Source organism: Rhincodon typus, chromosome 23 (genome assembly GCF_021869965.1).
Source record: "Rhincodon typus isolate 14 chromosome 23, sRhiTyp1.1, whole genome shotgun sequence".
NCBI classification, from domain to species: domain Eukaryota; kingdom Metazoa; phylum Chordata; class Chondrichthyes; order Orectolobiformes; family Rhincodontidae; genus Rhincodon; species Rhincodon typus.
Genome location: NC_063354.1, coordinates 9,490,983 through 9,501,507, shown reverse-complemented (window position 1 = coordinate 9,501,507; position 10,525 = coordinate 9,490,983). Strand labels below are relative to the sequence as shown.

At 42.1% G+C, this 10,525-nt stretch overlaps 1 protein-coding gene across 1 annotated transcript; it reads right to left on the bottom strand.

Annotated features, from left to right (window-relative positions):
• Positions 1 to 4,947: 4,947 nt before the first annotated feature.
• nptx1l (neuronal pentraxin 1 like) lies at positions 4,948 to 10,398 on the bottom strand. The gene is made up of 5 exons (XM_020529328.2): positions 10,058 to 10,398; positions 9,283 to 9,493; positions 8,054 to 8,298; positions 7,027 to 7,206; positions 4,948 to 6,161 (listed from the first exon to the last, which is right to left on the bottom strand). The coding sequence occupies exons 1-5, from the start codon at positions 10,352 to 10,354 to the stop codon at positions 5,940 to 5,942; spliced, it is 1,155 nt and encodes a 384-aa protein (XP_020384917.2). The 5' UTR covers positions 10,355 to 10,398; the 3' UTR covers positions 4,948 to 5,939.
• Positions 10,399 to 10,525: the final 127 nt, after the last annotated feature.

Below are 10,525 nucleotides of genomic sequence, written 5' to 3'. Positions count from 1 at the left end.
GCGCTGAATTAAAAGCAAGCCTTTGTTTACCCGTGACTAACATTGCAAATAATTGACAAAACAGATCAGAGAAGCTCATCAACAGTTTCATTGCAATCTCCCAAGGTTGTAAACAGAACACATACCGCGGCAAGATCTGAAACTGTAGATCGATTCATTATCGGGACTCACAGTCTAGCCCCACTGGAAACTGTATGTAGTGAAATTCAAAGTGCTTCATTCTCCAGGTTTCTGTTTAGCTATAGATTGACAGTGTGTCAAACTTGTCCATATGAGCCTGTTGCGTTTGATCTTCCAGAACAACGATAAGTTTTGCCTCAAATTTCGAAGTTTTGATCCCAGTGTCAGATAATTTCCTGATCGGTCTTGCAGTACTTAGAGAGTATTTGTTGGATATCTGTTAAAAGACTCCAGGACTCAACGTGTTTGAATAATATTGCTCTGAATGTGATTTCTCGGGCGATTTATAGTCTTTCATACCTGTATATTTTACACGGTTAATTAAGTCTCCCATTCTAAGGTTCCTTGTTTAAGATTCACCATTTGAAGTTCTGTTAGCGTCCCATTACCATCATCTTAATTTCCTGATTAGACGCAAGATTAGCACTTTTGTTAAGCAAAGGTATTAATAGATAGGGGCCAAAGGTGTTCAACCACAGATCAGCCATGATCCCCCTGAACGGCTGAACAGACTAGAGGGATTGAATGGGCGACTTCTGTTCCTATATTCTCAGCTGATTCCCAAGTCACACGATCTAAAGTTGAGGATTAGCATCAGGTCACGTTTGGTCTCGGCCCGAAATGTCAGCCTTCCTGCTCCTCTGATGCTGCTTGGCCTGCTGTGTTCATCCAGGTCTACACTTTGTTATCTCGGATTTTCCAGCATCTGCAGTTCCTACTATCTCTGATACATGTTTGTGACTACTGCATTGACAAGGAAAACCTAACTTGATGGACAAGTGAGGAAGGGTCACTGGACCGGAAATGTTACCTCTGATTTCTCTCCACAGATGCTGCCAGACCTGCTGAGCTTTTCCAGCAATTTCTGTTTTTGTTTCTGATTTCCAGCATCCGCAGTTCTTTTTGTTTTTGTTTGATGGATAGAAATTCTAGTATGTGCTTTGCGTGGATTATAAATTGCAGTGGATATTACTCAAACGCAGTTTGGCGGTACATAAACTGGAACATATTTCACAAATATTCCAGTACAGTAATGCTGGCTGCAACGCTACTTTCACTTGTTCCTAAAATATGAATGTTAGTTTAATTTGAGTGTCTGTCTCTGACATGAATGAAATAAGCTTCCAGATAGAATATTCACTTATCAGAAATTAATACAATATATGTGTAAAACAGAAAGAGGCAAGATTTTGACTGATGTCTGCAATATTCCTGCCAATGTAGGTTAGACCTTCAGTGATTATAACCCCTAGTTGCAGCACATTAGACACTAAACTGTAAACAAATCAATTTGATATAAGAATAATAAAATATTTTTTGTGTACCATAGGGAGCATCTGATTCCACTGCAATTCCTTCTGCAAATTGTACAGTCTTTTGTAGAATGTAGAGGAGGGCTCTCATAGAAACCTATAAAATTCTGACAGGATAAAAACTGAAAGAACTGCAGATGCTGTAAATCAGAAACAAAAACAAAGTTGCTGGAAAAGCTCAGCAGGTCTGGCAGCATGTATGAAGGAAAAAACGGAGTTAACATTTCGGGTCAGGTGAAGTTCTGAGGAAGGGTCAACAGACCCAAAACATTAACTCTGTTTTTTCCTTCACAGATGCTGCCAGACCTGCTGAGCTTTTCCAGCAACTTTGTTTTTGTTCCAAAATTCTGTCAGGATTATGCAGGATAACCACACGAAGGATGTTCCCAGTAATGGGGGAGTCCAGAACCAGTGGTCACAGTTTAAGGATACAAGGTAGACCATTTAGGATTGAGACGAAGAAAAATTTCTTCATCCACGGAGTGGTGAGCCTGTGGAATTCTCTGTCCCAAACAGCAGCTGAGGCTAAAACATTGAATGTTTTCGAAAAGGAGTTAGATATACTTCTTAAGTCAATCAAAGGGTATGGGGTGAAAGCAGGAACAGGGACTGAGTTGGATGATCAGCCATGATCATATTGAATGGCGGAGCAGGTTTGAGAGGCTGACTGGCTTACTCCTGCTTTTATTTTCTACGTTCTTCTGCTTCAATAAATTTAATTCCTTACTGATAAAATTTTTTTTTCAGGGGAAGTTTTCAGTGAATTTTGGAAATTATGAACTAAAATCATTGTCTTCTTTTGATGATCCTTCACAAATTCTGTAAAAACAATGAGCTAGATTTATCACAGTATGGAGCTGGAGGAACACAGCAGGGCAGGCAGAATCTGAGGAGCAGGAAAGTTGATGTTTCAGGTCGGGACCCTTCTTCAGAAATTTCCGAAACGTCAACTTTCCTGCTCCTCTGATGGTGCCTGGCCTGCTGTGTTCCTGCAGCTCCATACTGTGTTGTCTCTGACTCCAGCAGCTGCAGTACTTGCTATCTCTGAGCTAGGTTTATGATGGTTTTAACAACACAATGCAATGTAATGGATTCTGAAATCAGTTGCTAATGTTTCACTAATGTTGAATTTACAATTCCATTTTAACAAGAATGAGTCAAACATCTTTCTAATTCCTTGGACTAGTATGTATTGATCAAATGACCTGCTTCCACATTGTAGAGATTCTATAAAGAGATCATTTGTCCCATTGAGTCCGTACTGGCTCTTTCCAAGAGCATTCCAGTAAGTTGCTTCCTCGCTCATTCCCCCAAATGCCTTCAATCCAGTTTGTCTGTTCTATGCAAATAATTGCCATCCCTCATTGCTGGAACTATTCCAGGAAATTTCATCTGTATCCTTTTCAAAGCCTTCATATCCCTTCTCGAATTGGACTCAAATAGCGTAACTACACTATCGATAAAGCCTGTAGTCCCATTTATTTTATTAACTTGTATTAATCCATCCAACCAGTTCAGAGATGTTATGACATGTCTGTGGTCTTCTGGTTCAGAGATAGGAACCTACCACTGCACCATTAGAACCCCTATCTACCACATTCAAGTTTAATGCTTACTGATAATTAAGTACATACAACACAAGTCCTGTGACACAATTTGCCACATGGAATAGATAGATATTTTCTAATCAACCTGTTCAGAGATGTTATTGCTCACCTCTGGAGCAGCTGGGACTTGAATCTGGGCCTTCCAATCCAGGAGCAGGGACACTACCACTGCACCACAAGAGGGCCCCGCCTACCATATTCAAAGATTTGTACACAAACACCTTTCAGGTGCTTCCTGTTGAACAATTTTAAAGTTATGCCACTTTTTCATTCTGCCTACAAAAATGTATCACCTCACAATTCTCTGCATTTATTTTCATCTGTCATGTGTCCACCTATTTCACTATCCCATCTCTATCCTTGAGAAGTCCATTTCTACCTTCCTCATTGTTTACGTTTTGGTGTAGTCTGCAAATCTCAAAAATTCACGCTGTACCCCTGGATCAAGATCATAAATGAACGTCAGAAATGACAGTAGGCCTAGTACTGGCCTTTGTGGAATTAATGTTCCATTTAATTTTGAGTGACATACATTTAAAAGAAACTCAGGTACTGATTAACACTTGGTGGCTCACATATTTGCCATGTATCTGGACTAAATAATGATCACCTCTCAGTCTGCTGCTAGATGGGGCACTGTATTGTGAATGAGGTGGTGCAGATATTTCATAATTAACTTGTTCAGAGATGTTACTAGACACCTCTGGAGTAAGTAGGACTTGAATCTAGGCCTCCTAGTTCAGTGGTAGGGATATTACCAACATACCACAGCCTATAACTAAGGTGCTGTGTCATGCACCAATTAATGAATGTCATGGACCTTCTAATCAATAACCAATTAGTGTATTTTTAGATCTGTTTTTGGAAACCTTGGCTGCCAAATTATACCTACAGTTTAGTCATTAAGACAGGTCAGAGCAAAACTAATTGTGAAGATGTGACATATCATATACACATATACATGTACATATTTACAATATACACTTTATATATCAAGTTCTTCCAAACTAATTCCTGTATGGGTAAAGGTTTGACTTATTCTCTCGGAGTCACCATTCTCGGTCAATGGCTGTCTACTCCCATGGTTAACATTGAAGACTTGTCTTTTTGGACACATAATAAATGGTTAACTCCCAATAGTGTTCTGAGGCCATGGGTTTGCCATCAACAAAACTTTTCACTGTACTTAGGTACACATGACTAAAATAAATCAAGTCAAATCAAAAACACAAGTCGAGTTTTCTTCCCCTCGATGCACTTTTCAACTATTGTAAGTGCTTGTGTTTGGAGTATTTTTTTCACCCAAACTCAATGTTTTACAATCTGCAAAAATTAACAGGTTTGTCATTCCCGTTCAAAATGTCATGGCGAATAATAAAGATTGTCATTGCTTTGAGCCTTTGTCTCAATTCATTATATACTTTAACATTGTCCGTGACAATTGGCTACTATTCCAGCTTCCTGTTAAAGTGTGAACAATGCGGATCACAGATGGTTGTGCATGAGATTGTGCAGTACTTCATGGGGTTCTTGTGACACCATGATAATGTCCCACCTCTGAGCCAGAAGGCCCAGATTTAGCATCCACCTGCTTCAGATCTGTATCACAATATCTCTGAACAGGTTGGTTAGAAAATAACTAGATGTTCTTCATTCTGGGCTAAAATATAGGCAGTTCAATCTGCCTGGCATCCTTATATTCCTGCAGCACAGGAAAACTTATGGGTGATTACTTTGTCACAGAGTAAAAACGAGCCTGATCAATACCAGTGATCTTTCTGTCTCTTTATTGTGTAAAAATAAAATTGACAGTACATGTCACATTTGCATTAAATGAAAAAGCATTCATGACATAAAAACATAGCGCTTTTTAAAGAAATGGTTGTCTAATGTAGTGTCTAATCATTATATTATCCAGAAATGAGATTTACTGATGGTATGGGGATCTTGATTCAGAATATTTACAACTTTGGTTTGAATGTGAAAGTGTATGGTACATATAACTTCCGCATATTGTACAATATTTACATCTATAAATATTTTACTTGCCAGTGTCTGGCCAAAAACAATAGTTTATACCTTCTAAATAATTTGGGGGAAAATCCTCATTCAGGCATCAAATTTAATAAAAATGTTAGTACGTTTGCAAAATTTCCTTTTTTAGAAAAAATAATCCTTTTTCACTAGAGGGCGCAACGTTACAATTATTTTTCTCTCAATCAGTCTCCAGTTGGATTAACTGTCGATCAGAACAGATTTACAAAATAAACACAGATAAATCGCCATGCCGTAAGCCTGTGATGTGATAAAATGGACCTTTTAAAAAAGCACCCGCGTTATTCTACACCTTCAGTTTACCAGTATGTGTTCAGCATTTTTGTAGCCGTACCTTCGTCAGTACGTGTGTAATTTGCAATAGAGCGCACATAGTCATAGCAATATTATTTTAACAAGACATGTTCCCACGACACAATTATCTCAAATAGTGTGTTTATTCTTTTTTTAAGAATATGCAAACGGAAAGGATAAAAGACTACTTGTTGCATTTTGCACCTGCCAAAGGCACTCAGGCTAATTGGCATCAAGTAAACACGCCATCAGACACTTAAAGCATATGGCTTTCCCAGGACTGTTGGCTGTCAGTGAAGGTCGGGAGGAGAGCCCTTTGATGCTCCCTCGTTAATACGCCTGAGAAGCATGATCCAGTTGTCATGACAAGAAATTGTAAATACTTTTTACGAACTTAAGTAACTTTTTTTTTGCAGAAGATTCTTGTAAGTTTTATTCCTGAAAAAAGAAATTTGATTTTGGAGCCGTAGAAGATAGTCCCACTGGAGGATTAATTAATCTGGCGGCACGCTTCAAATGTCCACTTGGTGGCGCCACCGTAGATGTCAACATTGGCTTCAGTCCATGCAATGACATTCCCCACCAAAGTCTTGGAGCTGCAGTTAGCCAGGCTGTAGACCTCTCCTGGAGTTAGGACCCTATCCCACATGTGAAAGTGGGACATCTCACCCACAAAGGCCTGTGTGGCATCAAACCCACCGCCTAACGTATCCTAATTCAGAAGGAGATAAAATAACCATGTCAATAACTAGAAGGTTATCTCCGCATGTTTTTGTGCGTGTGTATACTTTACTTTCTCTATTCCTTGCAAGAAGCAAGTTGCTGACCCAGACCAGGCTAAAACCAGATAGAGGGTAGTGCTCGCATCCCCAGGTGACAGGTTTTATTCACCTCTCTACCGACCCAAGCACCTTTGCCCCCCACCCATTCCCCGTCCCCAAACCACCTCTCTCTGCAGTTTGATGTGTGTCCGACTCAAATTTCTGCAGAGATAGTAGGAACTGCAGATGCTGGAGAATCTGAGATAACAAGGTGTAGAGCTGGATGAACACAGAAAGGTCTAGGCCCGAAACGTCGGCTTTCCTGCTCCTCTGATGCTGCTTGGCCTGCTGTGTTCATCCAGCTCTACACCTTGTTAGCTCAAATTTCTGCAGGCGTCTTGCATCGACCCAAGTGGTTCGTAGGTGTGATTCAGGCAATCACGCCTATGGACACTTGGGGCGCTGTAAGTCGCTTGCGAGAGGCTCCGGCCTTCGCGAGTTGAATTCATTGCTGTCGAATTAAACCACTACTGTTCCTGTTCACCTTGCCCACAGACATGGACGCGTGTTTGCCACTGTAGCTAATTTATTGGCGAGTCTCCTGTTTATTGGGATGGTGCTAACCGCCCTGTGCCGTTGGGTTTACCTTCAACTTGAATGGTTCCTTGGAATGATGTGATAATTTTCATCAAGCGGCGGTGATAATGCAGCAACCCAGCTGGATGATCGCTCAGTTTTAACCGTTTTGATTCAATATCTTATTGCATTTATAACGCTCTTTTTTTAATACTGTTATTTTACAAGTGGGACAACTACCTGTTCTTGGCCCAAAACCATGATTCCACCTGGTTTAATGGGATGCCACGGTGCTAGGTTTTCTCCATTCGCCCTTTTCAGTCCGTCCTGGTAGGCTTCCCAAACGCCGTCTCTTGTAGACCACGTGACACAGATGTGATGCCATTTCCCATCATTAATAACGAAAGGAAGTTTGGCCACCTGCAAGAAAAGGGCGGATTTTAAAGTTGTTGGCACTCCCATGTTTGCTGACAGTTTCCTGTAATTGGAAATCGCCCCAAAAACTGATTAGGGTGGAGTATGATTGACCTTATTCCCCTGTCCCTTCACATAGAAGGTGCATTACAACAGTGAATATTTACAATTAATTGAATCAAGATTCATTAGGAGAGCCTTTATTTCCAGTAAGTCTTAGAATAAGAGGTCTCTGATAACGTCCCAATTAAGAACGTGTTTCAAATTAACATTATTACAATGTAAGATGACCAGATCTGCGTACATCTGGTCATCTTAATTTGTAATAATGTTAATTTGAAACATGTTCTTAGACGGGACGTTCAGAGACCTCTTACTGTAAGACTTACTGGAATTTACTGTTAATATTTCTATTGTAATGATAAACAAAAATTGCTGGAAAAACTCAGTTCTGAAGAAGGGTCACGGGACCTGAAAGGTTGACTCTGCCTTCTTTCTAGGGATGTGGCTAGACCTGCTGAATTCTTCCAGCAATTCCTGATTTTGTTTCTGATTTCCAGCATCTTTTTGGATGCTATTAGCGCTTCGGCCGACTATTTTGAGCATCTCTCTGAGACAGGATGGCCATAGGTTGATACAAACCATCCAAGATTCCTTGCAGTGGCAGAACAGACACGAGGCCGAATGGCCGACCCCTGTCCCTCCGATTTATTGACGAAGAATTAAACCCCTCAACCAACAGAAATCACTTATCTTAACTCAAGAGGAGTTTGCAGGTAGCTTCTATTCCTGCTCCATTTCCCATAAGGTTACTTTTGCATTTCTCCTCATGGATGTTGAGGTCATAACTCACCTTGTCATTAATAAGAATCTCCATCGGATTATTCCCCCACTCGATGAGAACCAGCTCGTTAGATTGTCCCGGGACAGCGTAGGAGAACGGGGTACCTACTCCGGGTGAAGCATTGGACTTAAGCCACATACAGACAGTCATGGCGTACATTTCAGGCAAACTTTTCTTCACCTTGGCGTACATGTAGTTGGTCCTCAAAGGAAATGTGATCTGGAATTTATCTGTCGGTCTTGAATTTCTCTGTCCTGTAGAAGGTCAAGAGAACGAGAGAGAGAGACAGAGAGAGATTGACTGCAATGTGCACGGGTTAGATGGGGCTGCCTTGATGGGAATGAGCTGGAACGGACCATGTTGTGAAAATCGAGCTATCAGAAGCTGTGCTGTGTGCTTCTAGTGCACTGTTCAGATGCTGAATCACATCAATTCTTATATAACTGCCACTCCAGATTAATCCCCATCAATGCATCCCGCAGTATAATCCCGGTCATGTGAGCGGCGTCCTGGGACATTTTTGATTCCATTCCATTGGAGACCGCTGCGCAATCCATAATGCAGCAGCACAGAGAGAGAGAAGGCGGTCTCTGCTCTCGGCCATCCGGATGAAGTTTTACGAACCAGCTTGCTTACTGTGCCAGAATACTGCCGTAATGCGCCTGTGGTTCAGTCAAGACCCAGCACTGAAAGGCTGCTGCGCGGCTTCCGCCATCGCATTCTTCCCCACGGAACCGGCTGCAGTCATCCGGCTAAATATAGTGGCTATTTGCAGCACGGGGGGGGGGGGGGTGGTGGTGGATAGTTTAGGAGGAAGGGGGCAGCTAATTGCCAATTTTTTTGTACAGCCATTACCCATGGGTTACATTTTACCAAGCTTTAATCTTCATCGAATTGGACCGTATTCTAACTGACTTGCGGGAATGTATGGATATTTAATATTAATTCCCGGGGTTAGGATATCACTCATTGGGTACAATACATTGCTATGTTTCCACTTCCCCTATATGTTCAACTGCCTCTCAGCCGTGTCCTCTAACCAACCACCCGGATTTTCCATTCATTTCCCCAACCCAGCCTAAAACACGTAAAATCTGATAGTCCCATGGGTTCTGCTACTTCTAAAATATCATACAATTCAAACTTAGTTTCATTGCTCTGTACAAGGGGTAACTTCGTTCGTTGTAACTAGGGACGGAGTAGTATTTGAGCTCAGCGTTTTCTAAAGAGCAACTCACCTTTCTCCAAATCACTGATCCTCTGATGGAGAGAATTCAGAGCATTCTCAATCTTGCCCCTGTTTTCCGTCGTGTCGTTTCGCACCGCGTTTTTGGTCTCCTCCAAGCTGTTGACTCTGGACAGAACTTGTTTCTCTAGATGGTCTATTTTGTTCTGCAGAAGATCTTTCAAGCTATTTGTCTGAACGGAAACATTGGCTCGGTTGTATTGCTGTTGCCGTTACCGAGAGCACACCAACAAAACAGAAACAGAGGCACACACAAAGGTGTAAGAAGCTGGTCAGGAAGAAGAGAACCCGAACGCGAACACACTGTAGGGTGAGTATTGCACTGACCCTCGCTGAACAACATGGGCAAGACAGGCCGAATGTCAGCGCCTACTATGTCCTACTTCTAGCCTCACATCTCACCGAGGGCCGAACGGTGACTGCCACTTTGCAAAATCAGCTCGAACTTCCTTTGCCTGTAACTTGGACAAACATTGGATTTTTGAATCTATTTACTACGGGGATTTCTCGAATCGATTCCAATCGGTCATTGTGTCAATGGCCGATTGTGTCGTCTCAACATTTTATCTAATCTAGTTTTGACGACACTGAGAAGTTTAACTTCTCTTTATATTTACCTCCAAATTCTCCAGGCGTGTTTTGAGTGATTGTAAAGTTTGTCCAAGTTGATTTAATGTATCCGCTTGAGCTACAGAGAGATCTCCCATGGGATATCTACCCTTTCCTGACTGCTTACTGCGGAATGCCTTTCCGGGCAGTTCACTCACCGAGGGCTCAGACACACTTTGACTTTCGCATCTGCTTAGCTTAGCGGTCAGTTCCCTGATGGTCTCCTTCTGATTCATAATCGTCTCCTTCTGTTGCAGTATGGTCTCCCGGAGCTGAAGAATAGTCCCTTTGATATCCTCGACCGGACCACTGTTCTGCATGGGGGCAGAGCACATGGGGTCCATGTCCAAAGGGATGGAGGTGCAGATGAACCGCGTCTGGGCGAAATCTTGGGCCGCTGCTCTCGCCACTAGGAAGGAGAGGGCGAAAAACCCGCCGAAAGCTGCGCGGGACATGGTTTCGAAGAGACAGTTGCAGAAGCGGATTCAGCACCACGGAGCTGTCCAGGTTGACTGAAGATCTGCACAGCGCGCAGGCGCCTTTTATACCCACTCACATGGCCACGTCAGGAAGGGGTGGAATCCCAGTTTAATTGCTTCGTTTCTTGCCTTGTGACCATGTCAAAT

Bases quoted from the DNA above. Each gene is read 5' to 3' on its own strand.
- nptx1l (XM_020529328.2), bottom strand. From the start codon at position 10,354: ATGTCCCGCGCAGCTTTCGGCGGGTTTTTCGCCCTCTCCTTCCTAGTG. The intron at 8,299-9,282 runs GTGAGTTGCTCT...GACCTTCTACAG, and splicing joins GATCAGTGATTTGGAGAAAG to GACAGAGAAATTCAAGACCG. The intron at 7,207-8,053 runs GTGAGTTATGAC...CTTTTCTTGCAG, and splicing joins AGATTCTTATTAATGACAAG to GTGGCCAAACTTCCTTTCGT.